Here is an 18,405-nt window from a genome sequence, read left to right on the forward strand (position 1 = left end):
AACAAAACAGTAATCTCATCACACAAGTATAAAATAAATACCAATATAATATTTTCAGTCTCTTCTATCTCTCCCCTTTCTCCTCTTAGTCTTCCTGTCACATCACACAGAACACAAATCCTCTCTCAGACCAGCAGTCTTTTTTTCTTCCAGAAAAACAATAATTTTAACAATATTTGCTCATAATAAATATTTCTAAATACTAGGTCACACGTGGTCAGACAGAGTTGGTGCCAAGTTAGAACAAGTTTTCCTGGCCCTGAGCCAGTCCTTTTGGCTCTTGAATTGAAGAGAACTGGCTCAATATTAGGCATTGGGTGGGTTAGGGTTAATAAACTGTACATTGTCGTCTTTATCACCATTTATTTTTCTTTGGTAAAGCCCATTAGTTAACACCCACCTGTTGTGGCAGAGCTGAATGTGTGTAAAAGTAGATTTTCAGTTTTTCCAGTGTAATTTAAATGGCCTGATCATGTCTAATATATCAACAGGTGAAATCTGGCACTGAGCTATAAATAACTATAAATTAATTTTCTGTCTGTTGGTATTCATGGCAGAACTGCAAAGTCAAGTATAATTTCAAGATGATTTAGGGGAGTGTTGTTGAAAAGGAGAAAAGAAAAAGATTTATATATATATATATATGTGTGTGTATATATATATATATATATATATATATATATATATATATATATATATATATATATAAAAAAACAGGAGACTGAGCTTTTCTGTTTCCTATTTGCATGCATGATTGAATCTTCTGAAATATTATGCTGTAGATAATCAAACAATCTGTGTCTTCTCCTGTTTAGCTGTCTGAGGAGCTGGAGGCAAAATCCACCAATGGAGAAATCAAAGAGCTTGTTAAACTACTGGCCCAGCCCTATGTGAAGGTGAGACTGTGATAATTCATCTTTATGGAGTTAGCACTATAACTGCACATCACACTATCGTCCTAACATCAACATCGAGTGCCTGTGGACTGGCAGACCAGTGTTGTGGTCCCCATATTTAAATGACACGGGCATTATTTCGACAGTCAGGGCAAGCCCATGGACGCTGCATCTGAGTTTGACAAGGAAATTAAGGGCAACTGTCTAATTACGTTCACTTTTTTAGCTTTTAACTGTGACTAACATAAAGGCCTCTTTTCACATTCTCCACTGCACTGACATTGTCAAAATCTGTTTTCTTTTGTGTTTATTAGGTTCTATGTTCTGTCATCTGTAATTCAATTACTTTTCTTCGTATCACGCACGACTTGCTTCTCTGACAGCATAAGCTGAGTGAGTTTAGGCTTCACCAGGGGCAAAAGTGCGCATGTCATTCAGAGCACAAGGTCAAATAAGCAAAACGGACTGTGGCAAAATAAACATTTTGTCTCGATTACATGGTTTTTGTGATCTTGGAGTAGAGCTGCTGCTCCTTCGTGTCCACATTAGTGAGTCTGGGTGGTTCTGATCAGAATCAGAATCCCTCCTGGGTGTCTAACGCTGTTAGGAGGCCACTGAACCTGCGGTCTTGCACCACCTTGCTGAACCTGCTATATCCGTGACCCAATTCTGGTTAAACAGCAGAAAGTGGACAGGTGGATGAATGTGCTGTTTGATATGAAAAATCTTTCTGTCCCCTTTGAGCTTAGATGACCACTTTTTATATTTTTAAAATCTTTAGTCAGCATTTGATATTTTACAATGGGCTTCTTAATTTTTATATTAATCACTGCTTTAGTCTTTGGCAGACAGACTTTGACATTGCATGAAAAATTGCAGCTGACCGGTTGTATTTCCTGAAACAGCAGAGCCCCCCTGTGTGGGAACACGTCTGTGTCAGTATGACAGAGAGGGCGGCAGCTGCACATGTCATTATTGCTGATGTCTAGTGATTTAACTGTGACGACCTTAATGAGAGGCCTGATCCTGGTGCGTCACTGTGAGTTGTTAAGATAAGATAAGCTTTATTACTTCACAAAGGGAAATCCAGGATGGTTATACATGAGAATGCAGCAAACTTGAAAATGTTCCTTAGCGTGGGTAGTAAAATTAGTAGTGGTAATTCTTTACATGGAGCCCAATTATATTAGCTGCCCCTCACTTTCCATATGAACTTTCTGGATGGCAAATCTTCTCCTTTAACAAGAATTGATGATATATTTATGTTACAAGGAAGAAAATATGACTCCTTAGTTATATGTGCTTTGGTACCTATACTAAATTGTGCCTACTCAGGATAATCTCACCCATGTTTACTTGTTTTCTCTCTATACATCTACTTCCTGTATTCACTCCTGTCAGTCACTCACACATGCAGCTCAGCAACCTCAGCTCCATAAGGTCAGTCAAGCTGTTCTACATAAAAGAATGGAAGATATTTTGGCTACTGCTTCCTCTACAAATCTCAAGGGTAACTCACTGCTCTGTTTAAAAAAAAAAAAAAAAACCCTACAGTCCAAAAACATGTATGTCAGGTTGATTGGTGACTCTAAATTGTCACCATTTAGTCAGATTTTCTGCAAACTGTTTTGGTTTCTGGTAGTGGGTAGTTTTTGAGTTAGTACCTTGTTTATGGTTAGTATCAATTTTAGATTTGGGGGATTAGATTAGGTGAGTTAAAGATCTCCAGTTTATTATTATTTTGGTATTTGCATGGAACCAGAGTTACTTCTCTTATCTGCTCCAAGTGTGCAACATCTTGAATGTTTTACTGCAGCAGGCTCCAGTGTCATGAAAGACACTTTGCCTTTTCTGATATTGTTCTCTCTCTCTTTTTGTTTTGTCTAACACATGGGGTTTAAGATGTTTTCCTCACTTTTCCCTCACCTGCTCAACCACGGAAAAAGCAGCACGCGTCCAGCTTCATCTTGGAGTCGTTGAATGGAGTTGTTAAATAGTTTTGAAAAATGAACGCCTCAATGGCATCATTCTTGTCTGTGTCCTGTCTCTGTTCATGTCTGCCTGTGAATGTGTGAAATATCTAAAGTGGCTGACAACCTGATTGAACCTCTGCGTTTGCCGCTGAGCAGTGCAGAGTGTTCTTTCTTCGAGTGTTCACCTTGCCCTGGAAAGCATTAGCACTGAACGCAGTGGCCAGAATTAGCCCTTTATTCCTCTACTTGTAGTCTATGGTGAGCAATGGTAACAGCTCTTCCTGCAGTTTATTTTGTGTGGCCTGTTCAAAGCAACAGTTGAGAGATTGCTATACTATATGTTGCTAATCAGACTGAGGTAAAGCTTAGAACTTTTTGGTTTCACCGATAACGCTTGCTAATCGTTTCTCCCCCTCCCTCCATCCCTCCTCTTTCTAGAGCCTTCTGTCAGTCCATGACACCGTTGCCCAGAAGAGTTACGACCCTGAACTACCTCCACTGCCTGAAGACATCGACGACGACGAAGACTCAGTGAAAATCATAAGACTGGTTAAAAACAAGGAGCCTCTTGTAAGTAAAGATGTCGGTCATCTTGAGAAATGTTGTACTTGATTTGTGCGTGTTAGTTTTCGGTGGCTCCCAGAAGGTTTAACAGATTGTAAAACATTATATCTTTGGGTGCCGTGGTCACCAGGACCATTTGTTGCCCGCTATTCCCTGTTCCACTGTCAGCTCTCAGTGAAGGTATCGGTATAAATAAAGCGAAGATGTCTCCAACATTTTATATAACTGGAACACTTTTAACTGGGATTTCTTCATGGATACCTGAGTTTCTGCAAACCTCTTGTATCAAAGCAGAACCCACAATACAAGTCAGTCTAATGCCATACATGCTTTTGCTTTTGAAGTACTTGCCTGTGGGAACTCAACCCACAACCTTGAAGTTGTAAGCACACCAAACCATACGCAATTACCCGGCTCTTGGCCATGAGTATTTTCAACCAGTCAGCTCGGCGTCTGCGAACGGCTGCTTTTTCTATCCTGGTCAGCATTGCTCTCTCATTGCAACATGCCTTGCATGTCCATGCGTCGTACTAGACATCAAAAACCACTAGTCTGTCTTGACCCTGGGCCCCAACTGTATGCTAGTGACATTTTGAATGGTATTCCCTCGACAGCGTGGGTGTCTGTGTTGTCCAATGGGTGCCAATGGGTGCCATACTGTGCATTCTTCTTGCCTCGTCAACTAGTGAGGTGCATTTGGGAATGGGCTTCTGTGACCTCACCAAACTTAATTGCTGCTGGTTGTGGTGGACCACATTGCCTTTATTTGTTTAGCTTTCTTGCACGATTATCTGTATTGTGCTTTTGTTGTCATTCCTCGATTTTCTTGACTGAACTCTGTCCTGTGACACATAAACATTCAACTGCTCGAGTTTTTTGATGGTCTGTCAAAAGACCTCCGTCTGTCATCATAGCACTTTGTTGTGTGCTGAGGCCCTGGCCATCTTTGATCTGATCCGGACATGTCCTGGCCCTGGCTGCCTCTATTTTCACTTTGTGGTTTTCCTGCTGACCACCGTATTGGCTCAAGTCCGGCAAACTCCATTCACCACACCCTGGAGAAAGGAGAACACACCTAAGCCATTTTTGGGTTCCTGCCTGTTGCATGTCCTGTAGAGCTACTGAATGTAATAATGTGGCTTTGAGGAATTCTCGCTCTCTCTTACAACACACAAGTTTTGTGGGCACTTATTCCTAAGGCTTCTCTTGAGCCTCATGTTGGATCACATTCCCTGAAACCATAATGTGATTTACAACCCCTCCGGTAAACTTAATCATCTATCTGGTGTTATTCTGTTTTGCGAATAGAGTATAGTGATTCGGATACTGAATAGATCTGAAACACATAACTGCCTGTGTGATATTGTACACGATGTTGAAGCTCTTAAATACAGCAATCATAGTAATACTGTGGCTCAGATTTGGTTCACAGCATAATGGTACAAACTATTTATAGCATGTTTTAAAGTGTAAATAGAGAAGGTGTTGTGCCTTTGCTGTTTTTTTTTTTTTTTTTAAGGGGCGATACCAGGAAATCACCACATTTTATCCCTAAAAGTAATCCCCACATTTCAACTAATATCACAGCTGTGAGAAAACCAAAGCCAACCTATTCCAGAACGGCTCACATATAAAAGGAAGCAGGTTTCAGCCCATTGCTATGGAGCAGTTTCATTCTTTGGAGGAGTAGCTGTCCTCTGACTGCCCAAAGGACCCACAGGGAACAAATGCTGCCCATAATCTCCTGTGGCTATAATTTAGGCCTGGCCATGGTGTGGAAAACAGCAGAGCATATCTTTTCTGTGTATGCATGGAAGAACACAATCAATACTGAAGGCCTGCGATTGTGGCAGTGATTCATCTTTGAAATGCCATGTGTTGTAACAGAGGCACAAAGAGAAGAAAATTATAGCAGGAGACAAGGAGGCATTAGTGCTTTGAAGAGGCTATAACTCAATTACAATGCATTTCACTGTCCTTCACCTCTTATATAGCACAGTGCACTTTTCCTTTCATGGTCCTGTTGTGCCTCGGTGCATTATTACCATGACAGGTTGACACTGCAGCCAACTCTTGCTTGATTCTTCTTTACCAAGCTGTAAAACTATATAGCAACAGTTTTTTTTCTCCACTGTGTTGTTGAAAAGAGCTGCTGAACTGTTTTTTCATTATGACTGGGTGTAACTAGATGGAAACCCTGCACGGTCCATGCCATTTGAAGTTGCTAGTCTACATACAGTAGGTTCCTGTAGGCCAGTACTGCTATGTCAGCCAGTAGATACCAGTGGGTCAGCTGGACTTCTCATTATACTGGTCTAGGACTGGCCTGACTGTAGTAGTGGCTGCGCTTACAAATGTGGATGAGAAGTCCAACAGTAGTATAGCACCAGCTCCCACCACATGATTGATGTTGGTGGATTTTCTTTACTTAGTATAAGAGTTGACAACTGCAATGAGACATAAGACACTGGTGATCGATTTGGTTACCGATGAACTTAGTTTTCCATGAAGAGCAGTGGCTGGAATGTGCTATTGGCAGTTTTACATGCCATGGCTTACTCATCTGCAGCAGATGAGCCTGCTCCTGCGGCAGATAGGATGGTTGGGTTTTAGCTGTTCTGATTGCACTTGTCCGGGAGCCTTCACAGTCATATTCATGTAGTTAGTTGTGGTCAGGGTCCCTTTCACTCTGTCTAAACACCATCTACATTATCACATATTTAAAATGCTGAAGTGGATGCGTACATATAGAGATTTGCTGTGTCAGTTTGAGTATTGCTGAAAACCTTAGAGAGAAGGAGATGACTTGACAAATGTGTCTTAGAAAAAGTGACATTTCTATTTCCATCAGAATGTGTAACACAAAGAGGAGTAACGACTGGGTTTGAAATGAATGTTTCAGCTAATAAGATTAGCACGGACAACACATATGTTAGTGTTTTACAGATAGATCCATGTACTTTAGAATCCACATCTCTATTATTTGATGGATTAGGCTGCAGTGTCTTGGGAGTGCCGTAAAGGAAGATGGAGTACCATGTTCAGAAACGTGGAGAGCAAGTGCAGAACACTGTTGGTGTTGACTGGCTCACTTTGTCTGTTGTCTATTGCTGTGTATATTCAGTAGGTTAAGCTGCTAGTGTACAAATACTTGAATCTATATGTGCTTTTTGCTTTACACTAAACCCCCGAAATTCAACGGATTTATGTTCCTGGAGCACGTGAGAATTTTGGACATGGTCAAAAAATGCCTATAAATGCCTGTTTTTATAGTTTGAACCCTAAATATGCTCAAACTCAGCTTAGTACATTATTAGTAAATAAATTAGTAAATTATATTGTTCCTAATAATTTAGCGTTAAAACGCATGAAAAATTCTATATTACCAGGAAAAAAACCATAAAAAAATTGCGGAGGACATTTGCGGTTTCCGTGAATTTACTGGGGTTTACGTGAACAATTACTAGTTGGGTTCTAAGGAAAAACCTATCGACGACTGAGGCCGCGAAATCTGAACCTGGATTGTGTTTGGGTGTAGAACAGTGTGTGGAGTAACATTTTAATATTATTTATAATATATCACGTGTGGGGCCATTGTTAGTGGTAATGCTCCAGTCTAATGAACTGAACATGATATGTGCTATCTATTTATTAGAGTCTCTCTGTAAATGACATTAAATGAAAGAAAGATGTGGCCACCAGTTTCCGTCAAAGTGTAATTAGAGGGTTAATTTGTGGAGGTAGTTCAGTGCTACAAGAACCTTAATGCACTCTGCCTAAAGGGTTTGCAGTGACTTTATTTGTTGTTTAGATTGAACACTTTAATGTTGATCATCCTCTACTGGAGTGTGTTTTCATAACAACTGGGTAATGACCTGCTGTGATATTCAGTTTTAAGTGGGAGATGTAAAAAAGCAAAGAGGAGGTGGGAGAAGACAAATGAAGGTTGCATTAAATTACCTGGCAGCTTCTCCTGGAATCACTCCTGCTTGCTTTAATTAACTTGATAATGAGCCTTAATTTCCTTTTTTCTCAGTGTATTGGTAATTACGACTGTTAGGTTAAGACCGGGGTTAAGGAAATAAAAAACGGAAACCACACAGTCTGGTTTAGTGTCAGAGGGGAGACTAGTCATTAGAGAGAAAGGGGATGTTAGAAAGAATAGCTTTTATTAGCTGCAATCACAAATGAATTAATAAAACAGGTGGACATGCGTATGCAGCAGGTCACCCAAAGGTGACAGCAGCTCTGTTTCATCAGCTTGAAAAATCATATCATATAAAACCTTTCACTGCTCTCCAGCTGCTTCCTTCCTCACAGCGAAAGTGTAGTTGATCTGGGCCCATGTTAATTCTTTACACCACTGTATGATCCATTTAGCACCGAATATATTTTCTGGTTTTGAGCAAACATCACACTGTTTAACTCTTTCTGTGCGCTGGAGTGTGTAAAGAAGAGTGTAAATACTGAATATGCTGAGTTCAGCAACATTAACTGTTGTGTGTGTCATGTGTGAGGGGCTCTTAGTGAATTAAGATGAAATGACATACTGCAACACCAGATATGATTGGTAGTAATTGTTTTTTAACCCTCAGGAGGACATTTCCCACTTTGTATTTGTTTTTTCCATGGGCAGCATCTGGCATGGAGAATGCCAGCATGTGTTTTTACTACTTTTTTTTGTTGTTTTTTTTTAACATACATTTAAAGATGGCAGTCAGCAGGAGTTTACTGTTACCGTTACACTTTGGCCGTTAAGTGACATCAAGTCAAAACATGTCGGCTTTTCTGCCCAGACCACTCGCATTTGTTTTCCCTTGTCATTCTCAATTTGTAGGGAGAAATAATATTGGTCAAGCACCACAGCATTTTGGTGTTCGGTGTTTTGAGTGGTCCTTATGAGCCAAGGGGCCTGTGTTTGAAATGGAGCACCTTGCTTGTTTTCCCTGGTGGGTTAGTAATAGTGGAGGGGATTTAGCCCGTGACGTGACTAAGGTAAAGAGATCCTAGAATCTTTCTGTTCCACTTCTCAGACAGGTCACATATAGTCCGACCATGACCCTGAGATGTGTGAGGGGGCCAACACAAATAGCCAGCCCTCTTGACCTCCATCGTGTCATCCATCTACCACGTCCATCATTCAGTCGGTGCTCTAATAACCACTCCAGCCTTCCAGCTCGCCTTAACACTCTGTGCTGAAGCTTTATGCCACTGTTGTCGAATAAACCACCAAATGCAAATTTCAGACCCTGTTCTCTCTTTTTCTGTGCTGTGTGAGGCGTAAGCCGTTTGTCATCCTATATTTAATGTGGCTGCCCTGTCCGTCTGTGAACTACAGTGCACACACACTGGGAGGGATTGATGTTGGACACTTCAGTTCTCCTCATCAGGCAGCAGAGACTAAGCGTTTGCATTCTGCCCAGGCTAACAATAACAATTAGAGGCATTTATGTGTTAGAAGTTGAGCAATATGGCTCTGGAGCAGCGTCTGCATATGGAACTGATCATGTTAGGAGTGCCGGCTTTGGATTGCCTTACTAATAAACTAATTGACCACAGCTAGAAGACCCTACTCAGTCTAAGATGAACCCCTTTTTGTCTCTGTGTGTTTTTGTGCATTCTGTCCTTCGCTGTTAAATTCCTGGCAATATTTGCTCTGTTGAGTCCTCTACATCCTCATCTACAGGATAAACTGCACCATTTTTCATAACTGGAAAGGAGAATCAGTCCCTGAGATTTAAATAAAGGGTTTTCACCATCTTGTGTGCACACCATGCCATCTTTTCTGCTCAATGGTTCCTTGTCTTTAATTGCTAACATGACGTAGCCCATTCCTCAAGCTTAGTGACTGTCCAGCATCAATCATCATTTGAGGTTTCTCTCAGGCCTGGTTGGCTCGAAGCCCATGGCTATGCTCTCACAGAATCACACATGCAAACAGGCTAGCGTGCACACAGAAGACACCTAAACATGCTGTCAGTCATTTATGTATGTGCTTTGACAGACGTGGACATTCCCCTTTTGACTTCCTGCATGGTTTCCAAGCATAAGGGAAAGTCTGAAATGGCTCCCAGTTGTGCCAGTAAGCTTGGTGAAAACATGGCCATCAGTTTGAGTTAATGCTTAGTTGCTACAGCAGGAAGCCCATCCTGGTCCCCTTAGTCATTATTTACCTTGTTTTTTTATATGCCCCTCTCACATCATGCATCTTATTTGGGACTGTGCTTTTTCTTTGTGCATACTTGTTATATTCCATTTATCAGAACAAGGGCTCCTTATTAGTAATCATGCAAGGCCATAAACCCATGAATACCCAAGGGGCACATGGGAAGGTTATACTGAGTTTAGCAACTTGGATGGGCCCTATATGCATCAGCCTGTCACTGCTTCCAAGACCTCAGCAGGCCTCCAGGCTGAGATACCCCTGGAGGAGTGACAGGATGAAGGCAGACTGTAGATTGTCATAAGGAAAAATGGAAAGTGCAGCACAAAAGAAACTGAGTTGTACAAATGTGTAAAAGAAAAACATTGATATACAGTATGTGAGGTGTTGCTAATTATTCCAGTGGTTTGTGTCTGATTTAAATGAAAGTCCAACCCCTGGCTACTCTTTGCCTCCCTATGCTCACAACCTTGAGATGAGGGGTGAGGTCCCTTTAGTCATGTGAACGGAGGTTTTTGAAGTGACTACTTTTCCACATGCTGAGCAAGAAATGTTTTCTCTTTCTGCTTCTTCTTCTCTGACTGTTTTATTTTCCACCTCAACATAGTGTTATGGTTCTGTGAGGACAAACCTAATTGTCTCTGTGAACCTGCACAATAAAAAAAGCGTTTTAAGTAACCATAGAGGCCCCCAAATCTGCAACAACGTGTCATGCAGATCTGCAAATCATGCCTTATGTTAAAACATAATAGAAGATAAAGATTTTAGGCATGTATAAGAGAAGCAGCCATGCAAATGTCTCCCAGTGTTTGGAAGCATAATTCATTGGCTACGTGTATAAAATTGAATGCAAAGCTACAAAAATATTAATCTTTGTGTTAACATGAGGAATTTCATGGACTTTCTTCTTTAAACAAAGTGAATAAATCTACAAGTGCGGTAGAAATCATTTCAGTTATGAAGTACAGGATTACCGTTGTGGTTTTTGGCATTGAAAGGCTCAGGACAATAGACAGAATATTTTACTTTAGATTATAATAAATAGAACATGGAGGTAAAGGACTTGTTGAGATGAATGTTAGCTCCAGTAAAAAATCACTCAGCAAACAGGGCTGGAGTTATTGTTTTTTTTTTATGTCCATTACTTTGGTTTCAGTCCTTCACTCATTGTGTTTTCTTATATCCCCCTCACTTACCCATTGTCCACCTCTTTTACTTCTCTCCCAGTCAACTTGTCAGTCCTGGTCTTCTACTTACCCTCCAGTCTGACTTGCTCGTGTTACCGCTGAAGTGTTTTGGCCTTTCTCAGCTTTCCTTATCACACAGAGCTTGTTTGGCTACTGTTAGAGTGCTGGGTTCAAACTGGGGCTAGCCAGGGAGGCTCCCCCTCCTTTCATAAATCCCTAACTCCCTTGCTGCTGGCTTGGCTGAACCACGTAAGGCCAAAACATCGGAGGGCAGTGATTAAGTTGAGAATGGCTTTAGAATAACTGAAGAGAGTCAGTGAGGTGTAAAAGTCTTGTTTGTTTCTTTGCTGGTTTAAAACACAACCGATGGTTTGAATGATCTACTCCCGTCTCAGAGATACTGGTCCAACACCCCAACCTTTTGTGTTTTCATGCTAAATGTGCTGCTTTATAATGACCATTACCAGATGATTAGTAAAAAACTGCTTTTCTAAATGGCACCAGGGTTTCAACGTGATTTGAACCATATGTGTTAAAACGTGATTCATATCCACACACCATATGTGAGCAGATTCCATAGATAACCATAGACACGCATGTGTAGACAGGTAGAGTGTGCCAGTGAAATTCATGCAGATAGCCCACTGTCGTTACCCAGCCTGCCTTTCTGCTCTTTAGTTAGTCTTTAGACTGCCACCGGGGACCTCAGAGGACACAATAAAAACATCCATCTTACCACTGGCCATCATCCAACTTGACAAGGAGAGACAGAAAGAAAAAGTAAAGAAAGTTAATGACCACATGTTCGAATATTCCTCGGAGATTTCCTGCAGACCCCCGAACTCACTCAGTTGAAAATCAGTCTGTCTCGTTCCCTGCAGCTCTCTATTCTGTCAGACACACACACCAAGGCCTCTCTGGCTGTCTGGGGGCTGCTGCATCACAGACAGCTGGTTTAAATGAGGCTGGGGGGGTTTATATGTGACTCTGACACTGGGATCTGACAGTGCCTTCCCCTCGTGCTGACCTGCTTTACTGATTCCTCTCCTACTGCACCCTCTCAGGTTTCTTTAATTAGAACGATTATTCCATTAGGCACAGAACTCTTTGCAGACTCCACCATCACCTTAACTGATCTCTCCTTGTTTTCATCTCTACACCTACCCTCAAGGCCTTGAGAAAACCATTATCTAAAAGAAAATCCATTACATGTGAGTAAGTCGTAAAAACAGCGCAGATGATATGCTAATAGATTGGAAACTCACAGAAATCAGAGGCTTCTTTGATCACAGAGGAAGGTGTTTTGATATCTTCTCCTGTGCTTCCTATCACGGGTAGCAGCCAAAACTACACTCTCGGCCTGTCGGGGAAAGGCAAACGGGAAAATGGCGTAAACTAGATAGTCTGACACGTGGTTGAACTGCTGCACTCCAGTTCTTGAACTGGGTGGCAGTGGGTTAGGACAGCTGAATCCGACTCTGACCCATTTACTGCAGCAGAAATAAGAAACAATCTTGAAGGGTGATGGGAATAGCAGCTAGGAAAACATGGAAGGATGCGATGCAGTTGTGACTATATGAAGTATCAGTCTAATTCATGTCGTCAGGCACATACAGGAGTGACTTGCAAGTTAAATTTAAAGTGTGCACTTCAATTACTTTCTAAACCCCCATGCAAGCTGGTCCCTAAATGCTGTTTGTCAGAAGGCTGACAGGTTCGCACACATTGGATTTATTTCTTTATGGTAAATGTGTCATCACTGGACACTGTCATTTCACATGGGAAATTTTAAAGCACTGTCCTTTATTCCGTGTGTCTCTTGAGCTGAGCACCAAGCTCATGAATAAGGACTGGGAAGACTTCAACAGCTGTGTGTTTGTGGGTGTTGAACTTGGGCCTTTCTCTGTGAAATCTGCATGTTTTTCCCATATCTGAGTACAGAACTGCAGCGTCCTCCCACAGTCCAAAGACATGCTGTAGGTGGGAGTGATTACCTGTCTGTCTGTCCGTCCAGGGTGTATCTGCTTCTCACCCAATGGTAGCTGGGATCAGATCCAGCCCCCCCTGTGACCCTAGATGGGAGGAATAAGCAATAGATAATTGATAGATGGATTTTTTGGCAATAATGAACATCCTGTGTACATTTTAAGTCCTTTAATTTCAACCAGATACCTGTTATTGTCATTCCCGGGATGAAAATGCACTTTTTATTCTCCTCTCTTATTTATTTCTAGGGAGCAACAATAATGCGTGACGAACACACAGGAGCCATCCTCGTGGCCCGGATCATGAGAGGAGGTGCAGCCGACAGAAGTGGTGAGTTCAACCATGTATGTTTTTTATATGGGAGGCTGCAGTCTGAAGTGAAGTGTGAAAGTGATTTACAGTACAATTAGAGGGTGCTTTCTATTCTACCTTCCCACTTTGTTGTTATGACAGAAATTACAAGTATATCTCTGCTATATTGTCCACATTTTCTGTTGGATTTTTTTTTATCCATTGTGCCCAGTTTTTGTGTCATGTCACAGTGGAGCCAAAAGCAAATTTCCACTTACGTCAACAACAATATTTTGATTCTTTTCCAATCTCAAATGATGCCATGGCAGCAAACATGAGTCCAGTGTGTTGTACACATCTCCAGGCTTTGTAAGCACTGGGCTTTACACATTAGCTAGAAGAAAAAACAATGTCAGGGTAATTGTAGCTATGCAAACTTTGTGTGGTAGGACTGATTCATGTTGGGGATGAACTGAAGGAGGTCAATGGAATCCCTGTGGATGATAAGAAACCAGAGGAAATCATTCGCATTCTGGTAAGCCCCATCTGTTTGTGTGTTTGTTTGCATACAGCCTGGTGTGTGTGTGTGTGTGTGTGTGTGTGTGTGTGTGTGTGTGTGTGTGTGTGTGTGTGTGTGTGTGTGTGTGTGTGTGTGTGTGTGTGTGTGTGTGTGTGTGTGTGTGTGTGTGTGTGTGTGTGTGTGTGTGTGTGTGTGTGTGCTGTCTAAGAGTTCTCCTGTTTTAGCTCCACTTACTTGGAAAAAAATCTTGTTGTTGATGGCAAAAAACCTCCTTTAACTCATCCAGGAAGCCTGTGCCTCCCAATGCGCTGAAAACCAAACTATGGCTTTTCTCTACAAGTCTTTCCAGGCCTTTAGACCACATGCACTAAGCTGCACAGTCTCCCCAGGAGGAGACTGATGTTTACTAGTCCGTCCAAGCAGGCTCTGCTGCAGGCCTGGACACTGCCAGCAAGAACAACTGGCAAGGAAAGAGAGTCTCTTAAACTCTAGAAGCCTCCTCAGACACAAAGGTCTCCAGAGGAGATTACAGCTCTCAACACTCCTCCTTTCACACCAACACTCTATCCCTGCCAAGCAGTCATCCAATCCTAATAACTAGGGGTTAAATTGGGCCAGAGTCCATCAGAGCTGAGTTCTGTCTCCTGACATCCAAATGGCAGCCTGGCAGAGCTCCGCTCCATCTCCTTCAGCACCACAGCTGGCAACTCTCACACTTCTGACTTACGTCCCCTTTCAGACGCCGTCTCATGCTGACACTTATGTCCAAATGTGTCCCAGTGGTATTTTCATTAATTATTTAATGCATCTATTGTGTTATTATGATCTTACTGCAGTAATTCTTCACAGAGATTCACTCTACAGAATCACAGCATGAAATGTGTCTAATCAGTGCAGTAAATCACATACAGGCAACAGATAACAGTCCCAAATAATAAAAGCACAGTTTATCATATCCAGGCTCTAGGTTACTGGAGATAAAGTTGCTAATAACATTTCTGAAAAATAAAACTGTACTTTGCATTACATGACTTTCATTAGATTATGTGGATATAGACATAGATTTTTCTTTTGGACGCCCCCTCTGCCTACTACAACCTACTGTGTCTGTTTTGTGTTCCCAATATTTAGGCCCAGTCTCAAGGAGCCATTACCTTTAAAGTTGTTCCCAGCATCAAGGAGGAGGCACCAACCAAGGAACCAAAGGCAGGTTCTGTTCTAATTGTTAAACTGGTTAAATTGCACTAATTGACTCATAAGAGATGCATTCAAAGCCAGACCACTATCACACCCCCAGTGCTAGAACGGTTACTCCAAGACCAGTAACACCTCAGATAATACGTCTGTCACGACCTCACCACCCATCTCCTACCTTTAAGACAGGTTCAGACCCAGACCATAAACCGATTTACCTTAGAAAGTGAGAATGAGTGGTCCAGAGGATGTAAATTGGCTTTTAACACTGATCAGCACGAACTGTTGGAGATTGTGCATTATAGATATTTACCGTATTTTCCAGACTATAGTTCGCACAAGAATATTAGTCGCTATTAGTCAAAAACGTCTTTGTTAAACATAAAAAAAAAAAACATGCATAAGTCACTTCAGTGTATAAATCACATTTTTAATTATACTAATTATAATCTAAATTAACCTATGAAGAAGATAGGCATAGGCATAATATCAAGCAGAATTTAGTGTGAACATAAATGTCTTTTTCTGTGGTACAATATTATATTCAGTTGAGTCAACACTATTATATTCCAACACTGACTGTAAATATACACATGTAAGTCACAGGACAAGCCAGAAGAGTAAAAAAAAAAAATTGTGTGAATTATAGTCCAGAAAATACGGTACATACATATCCACATATGCAACAGCATCATAATCACATAGTTATTATATATGGAGAGCTAAGCTTAAGTTACTTAAATGCTGTCTGTGAAATGGGAGCGTCTCAGACACTTCTTCATGAAAAATGTCTGAAAGTTATATCGGGTTGTGTGGCTTTATCAAGGAGCAGCTAAATGGCTGAACATGTACAAGGCAAAGAAAGAAAAGGAAGCAAAACCAGTTTATTCTGCTGGAATTTTTAGCATCCCGAGCTGCTGTGAGGACCCAACCAAAACATCTCGGTCTGAAATACATTTTTACTACATGGCACAAAGCACTCTTTAAATCAGCAGGGCACTGAAAATTTTCCATGTTTTCTTTGTCCTGCACATACACGCTTTGTTCCCTGTCTTCTTTCTTTAGACTGAGGTGTTCTCTGAGTGCTAACTCGTAGTGACAGAGCTTGGTTTTGGCAAAAGACGCAGCAAGGTGCTTTAGTTTTTAGTTTGCTGCCTGCTACAGGAAAATATGCCAGAGGTTTTTCCACCATAATGTCCAACCTCCTTTGTGTTAATGAGGTGTGCCCCACCCTCAAGGCCGAAGCAAATTAGACTAAATTCCTGAAGAGAAAAAAAACAAAACAAAAAACAACCTTTTGTGTGTTGGTTTGTTTCTTGGTGTGGAAAAATTGTTAATATTTGCTTGGGTTTAGATTTAGAAACCTGGTGGATGGGATGGAGCACTTCCAACCAGAGTCTCTTAGCTGGAAGACGGTCACAGACCGTAACTCATTCAAAGTGACGACTGAACACAGAGGTTTCAATTCATGACCTTTATAGAAAAGTGTTTGTAAAGCACCTTCTGTGTTTGCTGTCATGGCTTTTAGCTACAAAGGTAATATCAATGTAAAGCACTTTAGTCTTTTGTGCCTTCAGTACAGTCCTTTGTTTACCTCTGTCCTCTATGTCCAGATGTTTGTGAAGGCACTTTTTGACTACGACCCTAAGGAGGACAAAGCCATCCCCTGTAAAGAGGCTGGACTGGCTTTCAAGAAGGGCTCCATCCTTCAGATCATGAGCCAAGATGATGCAACTTGGTGGCAGGCCAAAGTCGAGGGTGACGCCAACCCTCGTGCTGGGCTAATCCCATCTAAACAGTTCCAGGAGAGGTAAGAAACAACCCCAGCTAGACCAAAGTGTTCTGTCTGCTGTTGCTTTTTTAACAAGACTGGCCCAACTGTCTTTATTGCTGTCACAGTCACATAACTTTCACCCTCTTTCTCATTCCCGCTCTGTTTTCTCCGTTTTTTTCCTGCTTCACACTGCCAAAATAGTCTGGATTTCCGCACAATGTCTGGCCCGAAATGAGTAATGACAGAAAATGATAGTGCTGGTAACGATCCACTTTGGACGGCAAGTGGATGGAAAATCGCACATCAGTGTGCGCTCGGACGGCTGCACTTGATGTGCAACAGAGAGCTCAGGAGGCCAGGGCAGTTTCTTGGCACTGTGCGAGAGCACCCGATGAAGAAAACACACACACACACACACACACACACACACACACGCACGCACACACAGAAATGGACAATAGCAAAAGAACTGAGGAGATTTCAGAATAAGCAGATTTATTCATGCACCTTTTGTCAACAGCAAGTGTTTTTCACTCCTTCGGCTCCCCTCCTTCCTTTCATCAGTTTCATTTTGTCAGCTGAAGATGATGAAAGGATATTGGCTATTGAACAGTGCATTCTCTATAGTATAGCAGGGAGTGTTTATTATTCTCAGAGCAGTCGTGAGATTCAAAGTTTTATTATTTACTCTGTCTCTCCTCTTTCCTTTCTTTATCTTCCTCTTTGCTCTCTTAGGAGATTCGCTCTGCGGCAGCCTGTTATATCTCTCCCAATCCAGAGGACTTCAAGCAGGCGATCATGTAAGCTCTTTTTAATCTGCCGAGTTCCTAAAAAACAGTGCACTTCAACTGGTGAGTGGAGCTAGGGAAGGTAAAAAGGTGGAGGGATAGTGACAGACACACGCTGAAAGTCAGGGATGTTAGACAGGACTCATTCTGCACACAGCCCACTGCCAAAACTCCCCATACAGTTGCACTGCTCTGTGGCTGTCATCAAAATAAGTGTTGTATTGTATCTGGTTTTAACATATTTTCCTGTCTGCTCCACGTCCCACTCTCTCGGTCCCTTTTCGGTCTCTTGCCAAACTCTCTTTTCTCTTTCCCCCTCTGCCTTTTAATTTGTTTGTGTGGTCAGCCATGCAGGAGCTTTAATGCAAAGGAGGTTTGCCCTCTGGAAAACTTCTCTGAGCCTTTTCACCTTCCAGTCAAAACAAATGCCAGCCCAACCCATCCAGCTCACCTCTCCACAATTTAGGGCTGGAACCTAAAACCGGGGTCTGGGACCATTTGTAATTGTTTCTGCTTCTGTCCTTCTCTTGTGTAATATGGTTTATGTCTTCTAGCTTCATTATTAAGTAATTAGCAATCTTTGATTTATAAGGGTAATTTAGCTATAATCCCTCAATTTCCTGATCTTCAATAACCATGCTTGTTATAGTACATTGCCACTAAGTAATCAATCTGATGCTTTTTTCCTGACTTTACTGTAATGCCTGGCTAGGATTAGGGTTACCGTACAGGCTTGCATGATAAGGCTCATTAATGTGCTCCACAGATCACCTCCACTGCACTTTTGTCACACCTGAGCTCTAGTATCAGATCATTAATCTCTAAGTCTGATTAGGCTCCCTGAAGCAGGACGCACGCTTCTTGCATCGGGTATACCTGCAGACGTCACTAATTGCAGCCAGTCCACAGATCTGGTGCATGTCTCTGAATAGCTGAAACATTATGATTTGTGGCAGCACTGACTCTGCATGGCCCCTTGATGACTGGCTTATTTGGTCTGTGGGAACCCTAAACCCAACCACTTCCTTTTTATTTAAAACATTAAATATTTAGTTTAGAGGATTGAAGG

The 18,405-nt window shown here is 41.7% G+C and overlaps 1 protein-coding gene across 3 annotated transcripts in view; it reads left to right on the forward strand.

Moving 5' to 3' along the window:
* Window positions 1–18,405, forward strand: part of mpp7a (MAGUK p55 scaffold protein 7a) — an 82,040-nt gene that overhangs the window by 39,553 nt on the left and 24,082 nt on the right. For all 3 annotated transcript variants that reach the window (XM_026292257.1, XM_026292258.1, XM_026292256.1), the window contains 7 exons: window positions 816–896; window positions 3,308–3,439; window positions 13,018–13,099; window positions 13,510–13,595; window positions 14,712–14,786; window positions 16,388–16,584; window positions 17,284–17,348. In XM_026292257.1, the coding sequence (XP_026148042.1) occupies window positions 816–896; window positions 3,308–3,439; window positions 13,018–13,099; window positions 13,510–13,595; window positions 14,712–14,786; window positions 16,388–16,584; window positions 17,284–17,348 (718 nt within the window). The remainder of the gene's footprint in view (window positions 1–815; window positions 897–3,307; window positions 3,440–13,017; window positions 13,100–13,509; window positions 13,596–14,711; window positions 14,787–16,387; window positions 16,585–17,283; window positions 17,349–18,405) is intronic.

This window comes from Mastacembelus armatus, chromosome 20 (genome assembly GCF_900324485.2).
Source record: "Mastacembelus armatus chromosome 20, fMasArm1.2, whole genome shotgun sequence".
Lineage (NCBI taxonomy): Eukaryota > Metazoa > Chordata > Actinopteri > Synbranchiformes > Mastacembelidae > Mastacembelus > Mastacembelus armatus.